The sequence below is a fragment of the Populus euphratica genome, unplaced genomic scaffold (assembly GCF_000495115.2).
Source record: "Populus euphratica unplaced genomic scaffold, PopEup_1.0 scaffold43.1, whole genome shotgun sequence".
Taxonomy (NCBI): Eukaryota; Viridiplantae; Streptophyta; class Magnoliopsida; order Malpighiales; family Salicaceae; genus Populus; species Populus euphratica.
In genome coordinates, this window is record NW_011499889.1 from 817,074 (window position 1) to 839,573 (window position 22,500).

At 33.0% G+C, this 22,500-nt stretch overlaps 3 protein-coding genes and 1 long non-coding RNA gene across 4 annotated transcripts; 2 read left to right on the top strand and 2 right to left on the bottom strand.

Moving 5' to 3' along the window:
• Positions 1–258: 258 nt before the first annotated feature.
• UCH3 (ubiquitin C-terminal hydrolase 3) lies at positions 259–5,267 on the top strand. The gene is made up of 9 exons (XM_011033642.1): positions 259–466; positions 1,048–1,179; positions 1,585–1,623; positions 1,979–2,084; positions 2,910–2,968; positions 3,131–3,205; positions 4,130–4,178; positions 4,292–4,368; positions 4,943–5,267. Exons 1-9 carry the CDS (start codon positions 392–394, stop codon positions 5,027–5,029), a joined length of 699 nt encoding a protein of 232 aa, XP_011031944.1. The 5' UTR covers positions 259–391; the 3' UTR covers positions 5,030–5,267.
• On the bottom strand, positions 5,182–5,679 carry LOC105130914 (uncharacterized). The gene is made up of 2 exons (XR_843333.1): positions 5,644–5,679; positions 5,182–5,594 (listed from the first exon to the last, which is right to left on the bottom strand). It is a non-coding gene; the product is annotated as an uncharacterized LOC105130914 (long non-coding RNA).
• A 4,587-nt stretch (positions 5,680–10,266) lies between these two features.
• On the top strand, positions 10,267–14,169 carry LOC105130916 (COP9 signalosome complex subunit 7-like). The gene is made up of 8 exons (XM_011033644.1): positions 10,267–10,467; positions 10,603–10,678; positions 10,857–10,945; positions 11,219–11,307; positions 11,558–11,623; positions 12,820–12,963; positions 13,376–13,478; positions 14,001–14,169. The coding sequence occupies exons 1-8, from the start codon at positions 10,306–10,308 to the stop codon at positions 14,145–14,147; spliced, it is 876 nt and encodes a 291-aa protein (XP_011031946.1). The 5' UTR covers positions 10,267–10,305; the 3' UTR covers positions 14,148–14,169.
• A 246-nt stretch (positions 14,170–14,415) lies between these two features.
• ERF-1 (ethylene responsive element binding factor 1) lies at positions 14,416–15,817 on the bottom strand. Its single transcript, XM_011033645.1, has one exon. It carries the CDS (start codon positions 15,445–15,447, stop codon positions 14,605–14,607), a length of 843 nt encoding a protein of 280 aa, XP_011031947.1. The 5' UTR covers positions 15,448–15,817; the 3' UTR covers positions 14,416–14,604.
• Between the last annotated feature and the right edge of the window lie 6,683 nt (positions 15,818–22,500).

Below are 22,500 nucleotides of genomic sequence, written 5' to 3' on the forward strand. Positions count from 1 at the left end.
AATTAAAAACTATTCAAAAAAGATTTTCAATTCCTTGATGTTGTTTGAAAATGTGGCATAAATTATGTTTGTAAAAAAATAATTTTTTATATTTTAAATAATTTTGATTTGTTAATTTTAAAAATAATTTATAAAAATTAAAAAAAAATTATTTTAATATATTTTAATATTAAAAATATTTTAATAAATCACCATTACCATCCTCCCAGGCTCGTAGCCAGCAAGCAAGGTATAAAAAAGTCTAGCAACCAAAAACAGCATCTGCTCTTCTCTTTCTTTCATTCTCTCTCACACTCTCTCTGTTTTCCTTTCTGTTTGTTTTCGTTATTCTAATTTTAAAAAATATATACAGAGAGAGAGAAAAGGAGAACGATTAGGAGGCGAGAGAGAAATGACGACTATCGATGAAAGTGCTGGTGCTAAGAGGTGGCTTCCTCTTGAAGCTAACCCTGATGTTATGAATCAGGTGCCCTACTACACCAGTAATGTTCTATTTTTTTATTTATTTTGAAAACAATTGATTTCTTATGTGTTTGATTGATTGGATGCTACGAATGGAAGAGATAATACAGTACTAATTTTGTTTTTCAGTCATTTAATTTTTTTAAAAAAGAAAAGAAGTAATGTTTAGAATCTGTTTGATAATTATTATTGTTTCAAACTAAAAAATGGTTAGTTAGGGTTTTGTGAATGATTTGGTTCTGCTAGATTTATGGATTGAGAAGAGTGAAGGAGATATTTTTGGTTTCAAGAGGAATTTAGTCAGTGATTGGATTGGTTTGTTGTTTCATGGTGATTAGAGATGCTCTTTTTTTTCTTCCTATGTGTGCTGTGTTTGGTTGCTGAGAAAAAATTGGCGAAATGGTTGAGAAATGGAAATTAATGGCATAGAGGATCAGTTTGGTTTAGTTGATTTCTTCTTAAGAAGGAAAAATAAAAATAATTTTTTTACAGATTGCTTCTGAAATGCCATTTTCATTTCATAGTGTCTCTCTTTTTCAACATTCTCTTCATTGAATCTGTGTTGATATTTTCGTCATTGTGCAGTTTCTTTGGGGGCTAGGACTTCCACTGGATGAAGCAGAGTGCTGTGATGTTTATGGCTTGGATGAGGAACTCCTGGAAATGGTTCCAAAGCCTGTACTTGCTGTTTTGTTTCTATATCCTATAACAGCACAGGTTTTTGTTCTTTCTTGCCAAGTTCTGTTGTGACTGCATTTCTTGTACTTAACTGCTATGTGGATTTTCTTTTTTACTTATGCATCTACACTAACGTGTATAAACAGCTCGTCCTTCCTATCCTCCTTCTGCTTTTATGATTTCTCTTGAATATCTTTGGAATTCTTTAATTCAAGTTTTCATGTTTACTGAAGGTATATTTAATAGTTTTTCATGAGTAAGATTTAGTAGATTCAAGAGCAACAACCATCCACATCCGCTAGACTTCTAAACTCCTTTCTTGATCATGACCTTTCTAGCAAATGAAGTTTAATTTCCCCAAAAGATGTACTTTATTGCATTTTGCAAAGCTAGTGTGAATATATGAATCTGCTGATTTTGGGAAAATCTTATTTCTTAATCCAGAGTGAAGCTGAGAGAATTCAGCAGGAAAGCATTGAAACGGTGAGTACAGTGGCATTTGATCATCGGTTGAATGTAACTTCTTTGCATTAATTGGCATGCATCATGTTTGTCACTAGAATTCTTTTTGTTCAATCTTAGTGAAAAATTTTGAATTGTTCAACTGGACTTGTAAAAATTATGGAAAATGATAAAGAGAATTAATCAGTCAGATGCTCCCATTGTGTGTCAAAGATCCAAGGTTTATATGTTGAGCATTGTTATCAAATGCATTTACCTTTTGCCCACAATTTATTTCACTTTGCTTTGTCCACAAATAGAATGTTCTTGACTTCTGGTTCATTTTGCTTTGATAATTCAATTGCCATTGCCATTTCTTCATGTTTTTTGGGTGTAGGATCCAAGCAGTAAAGTTTATTTCATGAAGCAAACCGTGGGTAATGCTTGCGGAACAATAGGACTCCTTCATGCTGTTGGGAATATCACTTCAGAGATCAAGCTCAGTAAGTATTTCATGCCATCTGTTTTAGCAAGTGAAAACTGAAATATAGTCCTGGAATCACCCCCACCCCTGTAGAAAAAAAAACACAAGGTTTCCCTCCTGTTTATATAATTAAATCATGATATCAAAGCTCTTAAAAGCTTCAATATGCATTTCATAACCAGTTCTGAATGCCCGTAGCTCCCCAAAATAAATATAAATAAAATTGATCAAAGAAAAGAGAAAAGGCTTCTTGTTTAATTTGGTGGGAGCCTTGAAGGGAATCAGTGGAGTAAAAAACATCAGGAATTGGATACAGATGGGCTTTGCTTCCAAATCATCCGTGTGAGTGGTTTCAATTGTTTTAGATTTTGAATTTATAGGATGAATTCTGACAGGCTGCATAGAGGGCAACAAGACTTTGCTTCTGAATCACATGGAAGGATCTATTATACTGTTATATCTATATGTACTTTTCATTGCATGGATTCTGCCATGCAATGTGATTGCATTCTCAATCATTTGCCATTCTTGTTTTGACAATTTGGATCATGCGGAAATCTATGAGGTTGCTATCTCTAAATGGCATAAATAGCCATTGTGTGATTGTAAACTTGCCATCCCAGGCACATTTAATGTTTTAGTTAATTCAGTATCAACAATGAGTGTTTTTTCACCTGAGAAGCATGCCGTCTTTTGTGAATTCATACTTCCTGTCAATGTGAATTGTTGTGAACTAAGGACTCAATGCATCTTCCAATATTATCAGGATCATTACCACATGATTTGAAGTCCTTGTCACTAAAACTATTACTTATTTTTTTGTTGTATGACCTTTTATTTTCAGCTGGCGGGTCATTCTTCGATAGATTTTTCAAATCAACTGCAAACATGGATCCATTGGAGGTTTTATTTTAGTTCTTTTTTGTCTTTGGCTATTCTGCCGCTGCTCTGTCTCCCTTCTTCTGCCCCAAAAAATTCATGTCTACAGAGTTTTTGATGTTTTGATGATGAATCTTATGATTGCATCCTTTTCTACCTTGTGACATCTTCATTTTATTCATGTAGCGAGCAAGATTTCTTGAGAATGACAGAGAAATGGAAGATGCTCATTCTGTAGCGGCCACAGGAGGTGATACAGAGGTGAGTGCTTTGGTAATTACAATTTTAGTGACTAGCGATGGAATGTTGTATTTTATCTGGTGACATCATGTGTATTTATAAACATAAGGAGGCATGAAGAATAAGCCTTCTTATTTACTCTGTTTTATTTTTATTCTTGGCATGGGCAGGAAACCCCTATGATGATAAGAGAAAACAGTAATAGATCATAGTATTTAATCAAGCTATGTTTCCTTAACAAGTGATCAAACTGATAAAGGATTTATCTTATTCTAATTGATGCACAGGAATTTTATTTTTTTTAATGCGCATGCTGGTTAAGAAATATACATAAGGCTGTCAGTATTTATGTTTTTTACTGGAGAAAATAATTATTATTATGTTCCAGAGAGTTAAGAACCTTAAGCATAGGTGCTAAAGAACTGAGTTGGATCTCTGGAGGTTGGATGAGAATTGTTTGCCTCAAGCTAGCATAATTGGGTCAATTACCTGTGTTAGAAACATGTCATAACTACATGAGCTTCATTGACCCATGGCAAAATTCAGCAAATAGGCTCTTTGAGGCTCAATGAAATCTTCATGGTTTTTAACCAGTTTAATTTGGAGAATAGGTTGGAGTTGGAGAAATTAATGAGGAGGTTGGATCTTGAAAGAGCTAGAAAGACGGACTGATGAACTGACTTTGGGAGAAACGTAGGATGAAACTATTTTCATTGGGGAAAGGGTCTGGGCTTGGGCTTTTAATATGTGAAGTTGCAGGTATGGCATTATTTCTCATGTTTGATGGGGGAATAAGGGGCGGCTATGGTTGTAAAGGCTCTGCAATGAAACTCAATGACCAAAATCAATAAACTTTGTTGAAAAGTAGCAATATTTTTGCTCCATCTTCATTTTGCTTGATTGAGGTCATTCCTTTTGATTTCTTGTTAATTGTTGGTTGTGCAGGCTACGGAAAATGTGGACACTCATTTTATCTGCTTCACCTGTGTAGATGGTAAATACTAAAATACTTGACTTCTCTTTCTCTATGCTTGTTTAAAGAATTAAAAAAGAAAAAATGTGATTTTCTTAATTCATGATCCTAAATCATAGTTATGTTGTACATAGGAAAACTTTTTGAGCTTGATGGAAGAAAATCTGGGCCAATATCTCATGGTGCATCCTCACCAGGCAGCTTGCTACAGGTATAGATTACAATCCTTTAGTTTATTTTATTGTTCTTTTAAACATTAAGTGTACGTGATTGCTAAGAAGGGAACATTAGAGATAAATGTGTATTGATTTTGTTGTCTGCATAAACATTTAGAGTATGTGATTGCTGGGAAGGGAACATTATAGATAAATGTTTTTGGGTAATAGGAATATTGAAACAATTAGAATGAAGCACAAATGATAATTTTAAGCACTGAAAGGATTATTGCTTTAATTACCAAGTGGAAGTCGTTGAATATTGTGGCTTAGAAAGTTTTTTGGTGCACAAAATTTTTGTTTTAGAGGCCTTGCTGCTGAAGATGTTCTGAGCTAAGAACAAGACTCTCCCTTTATGCTTAAAAATTCAAGAAACCTGTCTTGTCAACTCTATGCTGTTTCTCCTGTGCTCAGCCTTTTGGTCGGTCATGACAGTTTTTTGAACTTTCAAACCCTATCCAAAACTATGCTGCAGGCAGGCCTTAATCTGGAAAAATTTTAAATGTAATTTACGTCAAGGGATGAACATTTGAGTTTGTATGTATTTTAATGACCTTTATTGCATGACAGGATGCTGCTAAAGTCATACAAGGCATGATCGAGAAAAATCCTGGCTCGCTCAACTTTAATGTAATTGCAATTTCAAAGAGAGCGTAGGTTTCAGTCCAAGGTTGGTGTTTTGATCTCATCCAGGCGCAGATGGTTGCAATTTTAGGCAATGCTCGGTAGAATATATCGTAATGGAAGGGAAAGGGATAACAGATGCACGTTTCCTCTTTTCATCACTTCACATTCTACCAAACATGTTATTAGTTCTCCGTCGTCAATGTAGCTAGGTATCTCTGCACCTGAAATCTTTTCGTTTTTTACTTCCATCAAACATTTTAGCACAAAACTCTGCCTGCTTTACCAAGAAATAAAAACCTTTTTCATGTGCGTTGGGATCATGTTATCTTACCACTCATCATTTGTGTTCAAGATGCGTTTTGGGGATCATTTCTTTGCGATATCCTTGCAAACAAATCACATCGGCAGCCATAGATTCCAAACACAGTGCCAGATATTGCGGAGTTACGGCTCATGCATTGAGAGGTAAACAAACGTAGGGAAATAAATGAACTTTGAGATACCTGTTGCGTGGTATCCTTGAAGACTAGATAAAGATGGACATGGGAGGAAGCAAAGGAACTTGGGCTCATCCTCCTAACATTTGCATAACCATCTTCATCTTCGTTTTAGGCCTTCTAAAAGAAACCTATTGAATTTACCACATTGCAATGTTAGTCCCCACCAACAACTTTGATCGGAAGTGTATTAATAATTATGTTTTAAAATATATATTAAAATAATATTTTTTTATTAATATCTTAAAAATATAAAAATATAATTTTAAACAAAAAAATTATTTTTTTTAGGATGTTGTTTGAAATGCAATTTTGAATTACTATATTGATTGAATTCAATCCATTAATTTTCAAGAATTAAAATATATATTTGGTTAAAAATATGATTGAAGTTACATTTTTCAAATAATTTAATGTATTTGGTTAATATATATATATATATATATAGTTTTTAATTTAAATATAGTATATTTAATTACTGTTATTACATCAATAAATAAATAATACTCTGTATAAAATATTTTTTATTGTTTCAATAAATTATCTATAATTTCATCACATACAAAATCTATTTAACAAAAATTATAGTTTTTATGATTTTCTGAGCGTGCAAAAATATCAAGTAAAATATCATCATGAACAAAATTGAGATTACGATCAAATTTTATAAATGTTACGTCATCATGTGATCTTCTTTATAATTCATGTAGTGTCATTAAATAATGTTAAACACTAGTTTTTCAAATAAAACACAATTAAAAATAAAATAAAATAATTGAATTTTTTAATGGATGGGACCTTCCAATGCATTTAAATTTGGGATGGACTAAGTCCAGCCATGAACAGTGAAGATGTCCTCTAGTGTTCACTTTACAAGAGTGAATAATAGAGAGTGGAACTCTTTATCGTGAAGATGGCGGGAGAAGAAAAAATAGCTTGAAGTTGCTTTTGGTAAACCTGCATTTTGAATATAAATTATACAGGATCCCACAAACAATAAATTATTAACCAAACAGTTTTTTTCTATGGTCTGCTTCAAATGTAAATGCAACCACATAAATAAACACTCTTTATTAATCTAAATAAATAATCTCATCAGCTTTTGATATACGAGTTCATGAGTAATGGTATTTTAGCAAACTCCATCTTTACATTTTCAAGACCTAATTGGCATAAGATAGTTAAGATTGCATTTAAGATTGTAAAAGGGTTTCTATGTATACATAATGTTTACCTAAAATAAATAAATATTTTTTTACGTCTCAACCAAATAAAAATAGTAATTATTCATATTTAATAATTAGGGAATGAAAGATTGAAATTGAGCATATAAAATCATTCAAGCTTAAAAAATCCTAATCGATTAGGAAAAATCAAAAGCTATTGACCAAAATGATCAATTTGGTGCATTCGAGTAACTAGAACTTCAATCTACTCAAAACACGAGTTATTAGTAGATTGAACTAATCAAGTGTTGTAAATTGATTGGGATTCTTTTCATTATCAATAAAAAGTATTTTCAATTGTATTAGGATTCAACTAGATTGGCAACCTATGTTATATCGTGTATTGGATCAAAATATTTTTTAATGTAAAAAAAGAAGAAGAATAACTAGACATTGCTAGCATGCTTTCTAGAAATAAGAAAGATTTGCAACTCGAATCATAAACCTAACTGGGTTCAATAATTTCACCTAATTCATTCATATGATAACAAAAAAAGGCAATCATGATAAATGAACCGAATTAAACAAAAACAAATTGAAGGAAGAATCTGGAGAAAAAAATTTAATTTTTAAAAAAGAATCTAAAAAACTATTTGGGTCAGTTTTTCAAGCACGTAACTCAAGTCATGAAAAAATGATACCTCCATAAAATACAAATAAAAAAAAATTATGAAGTTCAATTTTCATCTAATTCAATGTTAAAGAACAAAATAGGAAAAGAAGTCAATTAAAAAAAATAACTTAAGTTAATCTGTCAAATTCGCAACTTATATTGTGAGACCTGGATAACTTAACATAAAAAAAACTAAAATAAATTACAAAATTCAATTATCAACCAACATGGTAAAGAAGTAATATAAAAGGATGAAATTAAAAAAAAATCAATTAACAAAAAGGATTGAAAAAATCCTAAGAAAACCTAGATAAACCTATTAAACCTATAACTTGGGTCATGAAACCAAAATAACCATATAAAAGCAAACTAAAAAAATAACAAGAAAGTCAGACACAAAAATTAAGCAGAGAAAAAAGAAAGAAAAAAAAAAGATGGTTTGTCAAAGCCAAACCAGAGATTCTATATCAACACGCATCGTTGATGAAGAAACCCGAGATCCTCTAAAGGTCAATTGCCACCGTAATGTGGCCACCTTCCTCACACACGCCAACAAATTTTCCTTATTTGTTTAAATTAATCCTTGATTTGAAAATTTAACAAGTTTTGAAGTTAGTCCTTAAAGCTTCAATTATTTTAAATTAATAAAATCAAATTTTATTTTTCAAAACCGAGTATTAACTAAATATATAATTCTTTTCTTGATATTTTGAGAATCCTATGCAAATTGAACTAAGATAAAGCTTCAAGTCTGATTTCTAATTAACTTAATATAAAAACAGAAAAAATTAAAATAAGAAAACTTGAATTAAAAAAAAAAATCAATCGATGGTGTTTTGTTATCTTTATTCGTGAAATTAAATTTTTCATTATAGTTTCTTCTTTATTTGAAGGGGAAAAGCGAAGAACAAGTAAGAATATTAACAAGGAAATTAATAATTGGTCAAGTGATCAATGATATATCACACTAGCAGCAACACATGAAGAATGTGATTTCCCAATCATCCACTGTGATATTAAGCCTCAAAACATACTCTAGATTATTATCTCGATGCAGGAATAACCGCCTGGGTTGGAAAAATTGCTACTCTCAAATCAACCTCGAACCCATACGATGATCGGAGGGACACGATCGAGTCTATGTGCCCTGTGAATGGTTCAAGAATGCGCCTGTAACTGCTAAAGTGGATGTCTACAGTTTTGGTGCGCTGTTCTTGGAGATCAGTAACGGACCTTGAAGGAGGAGAAAGAGCAGTTCTTCCAGATTGGGCTTATGATGGCAGTGTTGGAGGGAGCATTCATCTTTCGGTGGACAACGACAGGATGGCGACGGATTACAGAGAGCGAGAGAGAGGCTGCAAAGGTGAGTAGAGATGTCAATGTGGTGGAGGGACCTGCAATGAAGATGGTGGTACGGTCCCCTTCTCCCTTCAGCTCATTCCAAGTCAATGGTCATGAGTCCATTTCTTAATTTGCACTAAACAATTTCGTGTAGTGTTGGGTCTGTGGTGTAGGAACTCAGGTTTTTGAACAACCATGACTATTTACAGGATCATGAAGTATATACTTACAAATATACAAAAACCTACCTGTGAGTTGCATGTTATTTTGATTGACATTCTTCTAAATTATTTTTTCTTAGTTCAACTCTGAAACTCTGTTTCGATTGACATTTCCTTTATTACACTGTAAATACGTAGCCCGTTTACTGTGCAAATCTACTTGGGGATTGCCATGGTGTTTTTATCCTAAGAATTTAATGTTGTCTTTGAATTCCTTTTTGTTGCCATGCTAAACTTCATTCTTCTTGTATATTAGGTTCTTTGATGAAGTAATTTCAAACTCAAAACCTGGTTTATAGTTCTGGAAGGTTAGCTTAGATTTTAGAATTTTTTTTAGAATTGTTTTTTTTTAATTTTTTTTTTATTAATGTTAGGTTTGTTTGAATTTTGTTTTATTATTTATTATTTTTTATGATATTATTCTGATTTTTTTATATAAAAAATTACATATAGATTAATTCATGTTGAATGTTGCTTGGGAGGATGACTACTGAGTCAACATCCAATTCACTTATTCTTTGAAAGTATTATTATCACTTGAACATTTATTTTTTCAGGCCCGCATTATAGCACGAAGCTGAAGGTCCTCTACTTCTCTTGCTTTCTCGCCCTTCACCGAATTCTACAGGAGCCACTAAACATACGTTTGCTTAACTAGGCTCCTGTTCCATTTTATTTTCCCTTCACTGATCAAATAAAAGTTTTTAATGGTTCCAAAAGAGAGAGCGAGGGCAATTATCAGGGGTTTGGTGTGATAATTAAGAGGTACATACTCTTGATGGTGGGCACAAATTCGAGCTTGCGAAGGAGAAGAAAGGCTCAAGATCGAGTCCAATTCAAAACCGAGGCCGAAGAGAAGAAGAAGAAGAAGGGAACTGAAACTGAGCCCAAGAGGAGAGGAAATTGGTTTAGACCAGAGCGCATCAATCCTCTCATTTTGCGTGTTTAGTGTAATTCTCTATTTAATTTTGACATGATAAGCATAAAATAGTGTGAAGACACGTTTATACTTTTTTTTCTTTATTCTTTTTTAATGTGATGTTCGAGTTATTTTCAAATTTTAAAATTAACAATTATATAATTGTTTAATGATTTAGTAAACTCAGACTCATAATCAGTGAACTAACCAATTTAACTATTAATACTTCAGCCATTTATGACAGTGTAGCCATCCACGATAACAATGGAACTGTCTATAATAACAGTGCGACAATCCACAATGAAGGTGGTCATTCTGCATGATCACGTAGCAAGAAAATTTCTCTTTGAAACTGTCAAATTTTGTCTGTGTCATGTATATATTAAAGACTTGAGCTGTCAAATTTTGTGTGTCATGTATATATTAAAGACTTGAGCTTGGTGTCCCATTCAAATTTTGTCGAAAGAAAGAAAAAAACAGCAGGCGACAATGGAGATAGAGGAAGGGCAAGCCCAAGTAATCCAAACGTTCGTGAACAAAGCCTCAACTCTTGAAACCACCTCCTTTCTCGCCAACCTCATCGTTGAAGCCACTTCTCACCCTTCTCTTTTCGCTTTTTCCGAGATTTTATCTCTCCCTAATATCCTCCAGGTTTTCTTTTCTTCTTTATTTTATTTTAGCTAATAAATTAATTGGTGCGTTCAACAATGTTCTTCTCTGTGTTTTTAATTGTTTAGCTTCTTGTAGAGAAATTGATTTATTTTAAACCTGAATTCTCAATGGCAGCTTCAAGGAACTGAGGATTCTGCTTATATTGACTTGCTTCGCTTATTTGGTTATGGAACCTCACGTGATTACAAAGGTAAAAGAAACAAACTTTACCCTTTTTTTTGGCTGTCAATTTTGTTTTGTGGGTTGGCTTTATCTATCTCCTACAAGCAATGCACTTGATTGTTTTCTTTTCTTTTCTTTCTTCTTTAGATTGTGCGTGTAGGTTTGTTTTTTCATGTTTGAATATTTATAGATTTGTAATCCTCAAGGTGATTCTGCTATGCTGCCAAAGTTGTCACAGGATCAAATCCTCAAGCTCAAACGACTCACTGTGCTTACTCTTTCTGAGACCAATAAGGTACTGGATTTTAACTAATGTTAGTTTTTTTTCTCATTTGAAATTCTTGAAATTTATGCGCTGGATCGAATTTATAGCTGCAATTGGAGTGAACTCCTTTATTTTGTTTGTTTCGTTTCGTGGGATTTCAGTTTGTCTTGCAAAATTAGAATTTTATGCTCGAGTTTTTCCCTTCGCTTCATGTTCTACAGGATAAACTCTTTATTGTTTTCATATTCTCCATTAAGAAAAAAAATGCTATTTTGCTGTTATAATTTTAGTTACTCCTTATAGGTTCTCTCTTACAATAAACGTCAAGAGGAACATGAGGTTTCTAATGTGCGTGAACGTGAAGACTTACTTATAAATGACTGCATGATACGGTAGGTCTCCCCGTTTCTGCATCAGGTACTGGAAACATGTACCTGCCTTACCTGTTAATTAATTCTGAATGATCCTTTTGTAATGCTTTTTTTATAGGGCATAGTCAAAGGGAAGTTGAATCAGTTGAGAATATGTTTTGAGATTTAATTATATACCCTGTGAATAATAAGTCATTTGTTTGGCTTCATCAAGTCTCTAATAAATGTTTTCGATTTAACGCTTGATTCTCTGGGGTTATTTCATTTGTAGGTGCAATTTGCAGCAGAGAGGGATCTCGTGCATGGTTAGGAGTATGATCGATGCTTTGGGAAACTGGTAGGCTTATAGTCCCTATTTTTTCAAATACATGCTTTAATTCAAGTATATTTCAACACAGATTCCACACAAAGTCCTATTAAAGGTCATTGACCGCCTTAGTTTCTGCATTTCTAAGAATGATTCCTGGTTGGAGCATCTCTTTCTTGTCAAGGTGCAGTAATTGTGCCTCGGTTCAAATTGTTTACGATCCCTGGACTTGGTAATTAAACATGGGCAGACTTGTTCTGTCATGTTAAAGGGGGCGTCACCATATGGTTCTTTTATCAATGACTTGGAATAATGAAATGCAATTTATGAAAACATGTTTTTTATTGATATGCATCTAAATAGTGGAGTTATTAAACTATTTGCTGCTTTATGTTCTGGTTAAGAAGATGTTGGAGAAATGATATCTCGATGAGTCCTTTCAATTGATGTTGTATTCATGAACATCACCTTCTACATTGCACTTTATGATATTTTACCTTTAGCTAACCCTAGGGGCAACCTCACGTGGTTTCAAGACAAATCACAATTTGTAGCCAAGAATAGGGATGCAGAAGGAGGATAAGCAGTTGAGGATTCATGTTGAATGCACTATTGGAGAACTTGGCATCATGATGCAACCAAATACTGAAGTATGTTTTAATAACCTCCCGGTGGACAAAACCAAAGAATTTGAGTTTTGTCTTGCGTTTTGCAATCAAGAGGATCTTCTTAAAAAAATCAATTGAGATGTGCTGGGGACTTCTATGAAAAAGGGGGCTTCACTTTCCATCAAAGTATTTGTCCCATCATTCATCCAGTTATGTCATTCAATATCCCACAAGATGTTGAGACAGGGATTAATGCAGGATGAAATGTTGCTGAAATCTCATCCATGATAAGTTGCTCATTTTATTGCCACATTTTGGTGGTCACACTGAACATTGGGTAGTTTGAATAAGATGGTGAAAATCAAATTGTCATCTGTTCGCTGTGTGGCTTCTACAATTGCATATTCTGTTGGCAATAATGTGTTGGGATCTATTGGTTAGCTCGAGTGGCTAGTGTTCTCTGCTGTGTACATCATGTGATTTCGTTCTCTGCTTTGGATTTTCTGAAATTGTTGTGTGCACATTAATTTCACCAAAGCATGAATTTTTTTCTGTAAATCCCGTTTTAATTTGGTCCAACCCCCCCGTAAACTCCTTATGTTTATTGTCCTTGTGAAGCCGGTGTGGAAGGATGTCACAGCTATTGTTTGCAACTTTCAGGTTAGCCACTTCAGACAATGTGCTTTCCTTGATTGAAGAAAAGATTGACTGCGCTAGTAAAATGTGTCAGTTGAACATGGATTCACCAGCAGGAACTCCAAGGTAGAATTGATGAAGGAAAGAAAAATATACATTTTAAGGTGTAAGCTGAATATGCATTCTACTTTGTGAGTTTTTCCTTGCTCTTCTGTTGTAATTTGACTTCTAAATTTCTGGCTATCAGTGATCCCTGTGGCATTGGAGAACCAACCATGAAAAGTAAAAGAAACTTTGGTTATGTTAAATGTTTTAAGTTCATCTCTTCATAAGTTTTAAGCAGACACATTTCATTTTATATAACATACAACAAAGCAGTTCTTACCATAAAATTTCCAGAATATGTGATGAGGAGGAATTCGAGTGCTGTGGTTTTAGTAACCCTGAATCTTGAGCTGTATGTTCCTGCAAATTATTTCCATTGAGATAATTTCTTATTAACTGTTATATGGTCCCTTTTTTTATTTTTGGCTGGCAGAAATCACAGCACAAGCAGGACCTTTGTTTCTTGGAATATGGTGATAGTTTTGACTTTCTTGGTGGACCAATGGAACATGAAGGGATCTCATGCGATCCAAGAGGTAATCCATCTTAAAGTTGTGTTCTATATTGTATGCGATTAGTCATTCATTTCAGGCAAACAGTAATCTCCATTGATATTGTTGAATACATGGATGGGGAATTAAGTTGATTAACGAGGCAACTAAGCAAGTTTTTTTTGTATGAACTGTAGCCTATATTCATGCATCTGAGCCTCAGAAAACCCAGATTTCTCGTCCTCTTGTGGCTGAAACATGACAGTAAGCTGGCTGTCTTTCTTCATCAGCTTGATCCTTGACATTGGTGGATGTGAAATATGTGCAATTAATGAAACAAAAGTGGCACCATGGCCTTGTTTCTCAATTAAACCTTTCTGATTTCATCTTATACGAATTCACCATCTTAGTGAAGTTCATTGATATGTCTACTCAAAAAGAAGAAATGCAGCGGCGTAATCACCATCTTCTACATGTTCTTCACTATTCATCAGGTTTACTTCATATAGATTGCATGTTTTCCATTCTGTCTTTACTGATTCAAGCTTGTTAATTTCCAAATCGCAGGAGACAGTCACCGCACAGTTAAAGGCGAAGAAGATCGCTGCACCCTTGATGTGTCTCCTGGTGGTAAACCAAGTTGCTCATGGCATATTAGAATCAGGAATTATCCAGCTAGAATCAGAAATTTGTCACCATTTTCTCTCCTTTTAAAAAAAAAAAAATGAAGTCACCGGGGGGGGGGGGGGGGGGGTTTTAATTCAAATTTAGTGCAGATTCGTATCTTTATCTCAAAGCAAGGATGTTGGTTTTTATTGTCTTTCTGCATGCATGTCAATATATTTCTAAAACCAGCTGCTGATATTTCAAAACCAAAGCCATTGAGTTTGCACTGATTAATTTTATGCAATTTGAAGTTCTACTAAATGCTGCGGTGGCTACAACAAATAAAATTAATAAACAAAAAGGTTAAGACTAGAAATATCCAAAAATAGAATGAAATGTTTCCAATTTCCGTTGGAAGAGATTTTACATCAAAATCACAAAATAGCAAAACTCTATTCACAAACCTTTTACCCCAGTTAGCAGTAATTGTTTTTCCCACCCCTAACAGTTTCAACATTATGGAAATCACCACAATGTTAGAGACTCTTTCACTTTCAAACATTATCTAGATAACCAACATTTGCTCGCCATGGGTACCCACATGACATCCAACCCCATTCCCAATTTCCAACCCAGCTTTAGCCACAACTGTAGCAGCACCCGCCGTGCCACCAGCCTTCTTCCTCCTCTTTGGTGACCCGCTGTCCACCGACGATGATGGCTCCGGAGAAGACCTCTTCGAAGTCACTCTAACCGGATCAGGCTCACCGGAATTCACCCTCAACGGGAAATTCAACAACGCCCTCGACCCACGCATTCTAAAGGCAGCACGATCGTATGCCAACGCCGCATCCTCCGCCGTCTCGAACGTCCCCAACCAAACCCGGGCCCCGTTCTTCGCTGGGTCCCTAATCTCCGCTGCGAACTTCCCCCAAGGCCGCTGCCTCACACCCCGGTAATGCTTCCCCTTGGACGGAAGCACCGCAGGCTCAGCCACTGGAACCGCCGCGGAGGGCGGAGAGACAGTCAGATTCTCTGTGGGTTCCAATTTCACTAGTGGGAAATTGGGCTGCACCAGTTGATCGGTTTTGAGTGATGGGACCCACCCAACGGTGACGGCGTCGCGGAGGACAGCATAAAGGAACATATCCTCGGAATCGTCGACCTTGAGTGGCAAGTCTCCCCAGTTTTCTGTTAAGCAAGGATACAAGCTGCTGAAGCTTGTGCTCCTGCAATAAACATGGGGTGGAGTACAATTAGCAGCTGGAGCAGCCGTCGTCGTTGTAATTGCTGGAGTGAAGCTGCAAGCAGTGGTAGGAGCAGTAGAAACAGTTTCGCCTTGCAAATGCAAGCGAACGGAATCAAGAAAGGCATAATCAGGCTGATCAAGTAAGCTCTGCCCGTACATTATCAATCACTCCTTAATTCTTGTTCAAGCTTTGAGGAGAGGCTTAGAGGGTGCTGAGTAAAACTGTGGGTTTTGAAATTTTGTATTTCTTTCCTGATGGGGATTTTCTGGGGATATATAGGGACGAAGGTGCATGAACTTAGGGGAGGGCTAGACTAGACTTTTCAAAAATACTAATAAAATTGCAGGTGGGGTTGCCGTTTATCCTTTGTGGGCGTGATGGTGGCTTCGGAGGAACCTGCCTTTTTTTCTTTGAAGTTTCTCTAAAAATATCGGGTGCAGTTTTAGTTCACGTGTTTAAATTTGCGATATTTGTTTCGGTCTCGACCTCTTTGATGAGCGAAGGGATGATGATGTCATCTGTAGTCTTAGAGCAGCAAGTTGTCTTTTGTCTCTTTCTCCATCTCTTGTTGTCTGCCTTGTGATCGCCGACTACTATATTTTTTTATTAAATATTAAATAATTGTTGAGTAATGGATTCTCGAAATCCATAGTTGAGTAATATATATATATATATAGTATGATCCATGGATATCCATTAACATCCCAAGTCATGTGGGGTGGTGTACGGCTCTCTCTTTTTTTAATTTAAACAATTTATATTTATCCCAAAATAAGTCTTTAAGTGTTTGTTTAACACTTAAATAAGGGGTGAAAAAAACTCAAATAATACATAAAGTAAAGGCTGGAGTGGTTGTTCGGAGGAGCAAAAACTCGGATTTGAAATTGTTTTAGTGAAGTGAAAATAGCTCAAAGAATATTGGAACTACAAACATTGTTCTCAAGACATAAATTTCAAGTGAAACAATGAAATGGAGTAATATGGTTAAGTTGGTGGTGCTATTTGTTGATTTTGAGTAAGTTTTGGGAGTGTGATTCAGTTGCAATTCTAAATTTTTTTGAAAATTTATATTTTTTATTAAAAAATAATTTAAAAAATAATTTTTATAAAAAAAAATATACCCTTTACTTGGTAAGTTAATAAAATCACATTTGATCAAGTTTTTTCCATACACGTACAACTTGAAATATTTACAATCAACATCCATCCTAAACTCTAGCTTTGTTATGTCAGACGAGGGAACAACCTTGTCCATTGGTATAGACAAAACCCACATTATATAACTAAAAAAAAATAAAAATAGGGCACATGTATGATCATGGGATGATCAAATTTATTAGCTATCTCACATATGACATGAACCCAATAAAAATTAACTTGGATATCATTCAATCAAATTAAAAAACAAAAAAAAAATCTAACTCAATCGAATAGAATGATACTAAGTATTCAATGAATTAAGTGAAATTATCACCCTTAATTTTAAAGCTTCAAGGGTTAAGGAAAAAATAAATAAAAAATTATCAACTCATTTTATATATACACACACATCCATTAACTTCAAAATAAATTTTAGAATTGAACTCGCCTAGATTGATTTAGTTAAAATTCAACTATTAACTTCTTAATTTAATTTTTTTAATTTTAATTTTATTAAAATAATATCATCTAAAAAACCCGATCACCTTTTAGTACATAATCAAAAAATTATCTTGAAAACTTATAAATAATTACATATACAAATATTTTAATATACAATATAATGTGAATTTAATATAAATTTAACATCATCTCAAGTAAATTATTAAGATATTATTTCAACAAATTATTTGATTTAGAATGTTGCTTAAACAACACTACCTAAACTATTACAAGTCACATGGAATAGATATATAACCAAAAGGGTAATAAGGGTATTTTGAATATGAAAAAGTTCATTTATACAATATCTTCGATCTGGATATACATGTTCACTGATGACTAGTTTTGCTTGCTCATCCTGATTTTTCTTCCTAGACTTGTCAAATGATTTTTTCTCTCATTGACTACCAAATAGACCAAAAATCAGTTGATTATTATTTTTAAATACAAAACAACCATTAAAATACAAAAAAGAATAGGAATACATTTGGAAAACTTCAAGGAATAAAAATCTTTATCTAGAAAAATAAACTAAAAATATAGAAAAAAAAAGAGATGAAAAACTCGAAGAACACGGGGTGCCAACAATGAATAAAAATCTACAAAACAATACGAGTTTTTCATAGAATTATTTTTTGAGTCCTTTTATTTTTAATTTTTATATTCTTCAACTATTTATTTATTTATTTAATTATAAATATTTAGATTAATTTACGTGTGTCTTTATTAATTATTTAAGATTTTAAAATTAATAAATTAATAAATCTTTAATAATTTTAAAAATTTAAAAATTTAAATTAATAATTTTTTAAAAAATAAATTCAAGATGTAACCTACTCCTCATATTTTCTTCAATTATTTCTTATTTCCATTTGATGGGGTTTTTTAATTTTATTTTTATCCATGCTTTCCAACCCCCCCCCTGAAATTAAAAGAGGAAGAATCAACCCTAGAAATTAAAAGGACGGGAAAAAAACAGGAGGCAGCGTGGACTCATGGGCGACCAGGGTGGAGAAAAAAGCACGAAAGAAGCCATTGTTGTTGCAACAGGGATCCATCCGTCCTGGACAAGTTATAAAACTTTCCATGGATGCTGATAAGGCCCTCAAAAAGTCGATTTTCCATCAAGATCATCAACACCTGAGCATGGTGACCCACCACTTCGTCGTCAGATCGCACTCCCTCTCCCTTCAAGTTACCTTCAAGGAAGGCGTGTATCTCATATGGATGCTGACCCTTTTCCCCACCTTTTCCCCCTTCCCCTCAAGGACGGCTATCTTAAATTCTTGGCCTTGACGTGGAAGTGGGAGTGGAACCACCGGAGTCCCACTCTCACCAGAGTCGTACTTTTTCGATATTATTGGTGCTTTTTGTGGGCCGGGGCCGATACCGGTTGGTGTTATTGGCAACTTGTGGCCACTCATTTTCCTCGTTAAAAATAATAATAATAATTTTCTCAATAATTCTTTTCACTTCATTTGTTTTCTCCTGGACCAATTTTGAGAATGCCTTGATTCTCAATGATCTTATACCGTCCGTGGCCAGTCCTGATTGACCAGACACAGTGAAAATGTAGTTATATTTTTACCATTTCCGATAAAAAATGGTTTCTGTAATAATAAAAGTAAAGTCGTAGAAAATCTTTTTCTCTCTCGCAGTTCGGTGGTGGCTTTTGATAGATCAACAATGTCCCTTTTTTTTCCAGGGAAAATATGACCGCAAATAGATTTTCAATGCCCAATAATGGCGAGAACTTCAAGAAATCGGCCTTGACAAGATACATCAGCAATACAAAAGCTTTGAGGCTTCCAGATTCGGTCAAATGTGTCTGAATTCTTGACTTCCTATTGTAAGTAACCATACCAATCCCCATTTGGTCCGGCGACCACAACATGCGTGCGCGCTTAAGATTTGTACGAAGTTATATTTTAGAGTATTTTTTATTTGGAAATATATTAAAATAATATTTTTTATTTTTTAAAATTTATTTTTAATTTTAACATATATAAAATGATGTAAAAATATAAATTTAAAAAGATATTATTTTATAAAAAAAAACAAGTTTAAATGAAGCCTAGACAGGACAAAAGAGCAAGCGCAAGCAGTTTTGGTCCCGGAAACTATCCTGAACAATAATTTGGCAAGTTGCCAATAATTCCACATAAATAACTCTCACACCTTCACGTGTTTTAATTAGGAGGCTGCTTGGATCCTTCTTGCCGTCTATTTGACGCGAGTTGCCTCACAATTTGTAATTTAATATTTATAACCAGCGATTTCGCCGCCCATTGATACCCAGAAAGATTTTTTAATCTATTTTTTTTCATTTTTTATAATAAAAATAGATATTTAATTGGTGGTTGGGGGGTGAATAAAATAATAGAAAGATAACAGAAAGAAACTGTATTTTTTTTTTAGTTAAAACTAGCTTTTCTTATTCATGTAATTATTTTTTTCAAAAAATAACTTTTTATTAATAACATAGGTTATTGAATAAAAAGCATCACGATTAAAAAAATTAATTTTTATTCATGTATTTTTCTTTTATATTGATGAAAAATTATTTTTTATGAAAAAAATGTTTTTGTGAAAAAAAATTTCAATAAAAATTAAAAATCACGAATTAATTATTTTTATGCACATATATAAAAAAAAAATGCAAAAGATCAGTAAGTTTGAGAAAAATATATAAAATATCTATAATAACAAAATAAATATTATATTCTCATTCAATATTAATCAACAAATTATTTTAAAAGTTTTAGAAATTAGGTTAAAACATAGTTATTCATACAGAAAATTATTCTAACCATCTTTTAGTTTATTTTATTTTACACTTTATTTTTATTATTTAAAAAATTATAAAAAAATCCTTATCAGACAAAAAAATCCCAAATCAATCAAAATAACCAAAATGACACCATACATATATACATACATATATAAAACCCACCAAACAAAACCCTAATCCTTCTTTTTCTTCAACTTGTGACATTTTCTCTTTATGCACATAATAAAATAAACTCTCACCAAAACCTAAATTGATAACAAATCGAGCACATGTCAAAATGTTTGTTGTTTGTAGTCGATTATCTTGGAAACAAAGTATATCTTCTTGTAAACCTCAAATTAAATTCCTAAAGTCATTTGCTCCACTTTATTTGTTTTTATTTTAAACTTATGATATGTTATTTATTATGGAAGATAACTTGTCATGTAGTAGATAATTTTTTAGTCACCTTTAACTTCCAAGATTTTAATTTTTAAACTTTAAAATACCTTAAGAATTTTAATAAACTCATTTCTAACTCTAAAATACAATTTAATCACTCTAAAAAATAAAAATTAAATGAATAAAAAATTAATTTTGATGTTAAAAAATATTTTGATGACTAATTAATCATTAAAATATTCCTCTCGCATGTACGAAATGCATATACGAGATGTCAAGGAACATTTTAATGATTAATTAAAGATGAATCTTATAAAATAAAAATTTAATCATAGCAAATAAAAATAAAGAAGAGAGATAAAAAATAATAAAAAATAAAATAAACTCCATTTAGATTTTGGCATGAACAACTTTAATATGCTTTCTAAAATTTCAATTTTCTCACTTATCTTGGTACATGTTGTTTTAACATTTTATATTTCAAATCTAAATTATATATATATACATATATATATATATTAGTCTCTTGATATCAAGAGAATAATAGAGAGAAACAATGCACGATGAAGTCCCATATCCTTTGGTTTATTATGTAATAATATAATACAATGATATTCTTAAAAGTCATCATATCTATTTATGTATTTGGATACAATTGATTCTATAAATATATTCGTTATTTCACGATTGTTTCATGAAAACGGGAGCATTACTTGTTTATTTGTTTGAATTTGGATATATTTAGCAAGGCTCAAGAGTATATGGATCGAGTCGATGGTGGCTGCCCGTGCTAATTAATGGTGCCCTTGTTAAATCAACCCTTAATTTACATTAACTACGCATTTAAATACTACAACATTAATTAGAAAAAAAAACATGTTTTTTTTCCAAAAACAATTCTTCAATCAAGAGGCAAGGATTCAGAACCAACGACACACATGCTTCATAATTTCAATCTCAAGTCTTATTTTTTAACGAGTGATTTGCTAAACAATGGATATAAAAGTTCCTCGCCATATAATCTAATCTTGTTTTAATAATGATTAGTTTGATGCATGAATAATTAATGGACTGTAGAAACTATGTGCTCAACGAGGTCATGGCTATGATCATCCCGTGCTAATTGATGACGTAATAGCATGCTTAGCAATCGATAAGAAGGAGGCCAAGGTGCGTGATTAGTGATTAGTACTTAAAAGTGCATTTTTATTATGGTTTTATATCATCATTTTGCACTTGAAGTATCAATAACTCCTTAACTAAAATATGTTTTATAATAATATATCTAATAATATAAGATACCTTTAATTTATGGTAAATGTTCATTTTAAATGCAGACCTATCACATAAATGAAAGGATTGATTGATGACTTGAAGAACTTAAATTGCAAGGATAAAGAGATGGCCAAACTTAGAAAAGAGATGTCGGTGCAATCCAAACCGGAACACTGTTCGGTAATTGGGTCATATCTAGAGCTATATATCTCAGATTTAGGTCAAATTTATATGGATGGAAAGGTAAGACATAGGCCTACAACTTTCATATGGAGCCCAAGATCTAAAAAGGCCATTATCAAGTCCAAATAGTAGCAACAACAAAGAAGCCCGAATCTGTCTTCCAGCCCGAGCACTGTTCGGTATTTTGGCCATATCTGGAGTTCTAGAAGTCCAAATGAGCTGAAGTTTTTACACAAGAAAGCTGAGACAATTGCCTACAACTTTCATGTTTACAACTGGCTCCAATTTTGACGTTATCAATGACGTTTTGGGCAGACAAGAGAAGATAAGGATTGTCACCAAGTCAAAAGTTGGTCACCCACTTATCAATTAGTCATCAAATCAATAGTTCCCATTTTTGGCCTATAAAAGGAGGCATTTGCCATGCATTTAGGCATCTTGATTTCCAGATCAAGATCATGCTCTTCCTTTCTCTCTTTGTATTTTTTATGCTTTGTTTTCATTAATATTAAGTTTATGCCTTTCATTTCCTTTCCTTTACTTAGTTAACTTTTATGTTCTTATTTTGTTTATCTATTTTGCTTTCTTTCATTATGTCTAGCTAAGTTAATTATGTCAAGGTGAAAAGGTTACACTAATGGTGTAAGAATAAGTATAATGTAAACTTAATATGGACTTTAATGTTTGATACTAACATGTTTTATATTTGCTATCTTGTTCACTCTTTAATACTTTGCTTGTTAAATGACTAATCTTGATTTATGTTGTATAACACTTGGTACAACAAATGCTTGGCACTTTCATAGCCCATAATGTATGGTATAACCGACACCTGAGCTATGAAAGGAACTTGATTTGTTGTTAACATAAGTTATAATCATGAATGCTTGACGAGATTTACAAGTATTAGCATTAATTGAATAAGATGACTAATGTAATC

What these genes read in the sequence shown, in the direction of transcription:
- LOC105130916 (XM_011033644.1), top strand. Translation starts at nt 10,306, where the DNA reads ATGGAGATAGAGGAAGGGCAAGCCCAAGTAATCCAAACGTTCGTGAAC. An exon ending in AACCTCACGTGATTACAAAG is followed by an intron (nt 10,679 to 10,856) that starts GTAAAAGAAACA and finishes GTAATCCTCAAG; the next exon opens with GTGATTCTGCTATGCTGCCA. An exon ending in ATCGATGCTTTGGGAAACTG is followed by an intron (nt 11,624 to 12,819) that starts GTAGGCTTATAG and finishes GTCCTTGTGAAG; the next exon opens with CCGGTGTGGAAGGATGTCAC.
- UCH3 (XM_011033642.1), top strand. Translation starts at nt 392, where the DNA reads ATGACGACTATCGATGAAAGTGCTGGTGCTAAGAGGTGGCTTCCTCTT. An exon ending in ACCCTGATGTTATGAATCAG is followed by an intron (nt 467 to 1,047) that starts GTGCCCTACTAC and finishes GTCATTGTGCAG; the next exon opens with TTTCTTTGGGGGCTAGGACT. An exon ending in CACTTCAGAGATCAAGCTCA is followed by an intron (nt 2,085 to 2,909) that starts GTAAGTATTTCA and finishes TTTTATTTTCAG; the next exon opens with CTGGCGGGTCATTCTTCGAT.
- ERF-1 (XM_011033645.1), bottom strand. Translation starts at nt 15,447, where the DNA reads ATGTACGGGCAGAGCTTACTTGATCAGCCTGATTATGCCTTTCTTGAT.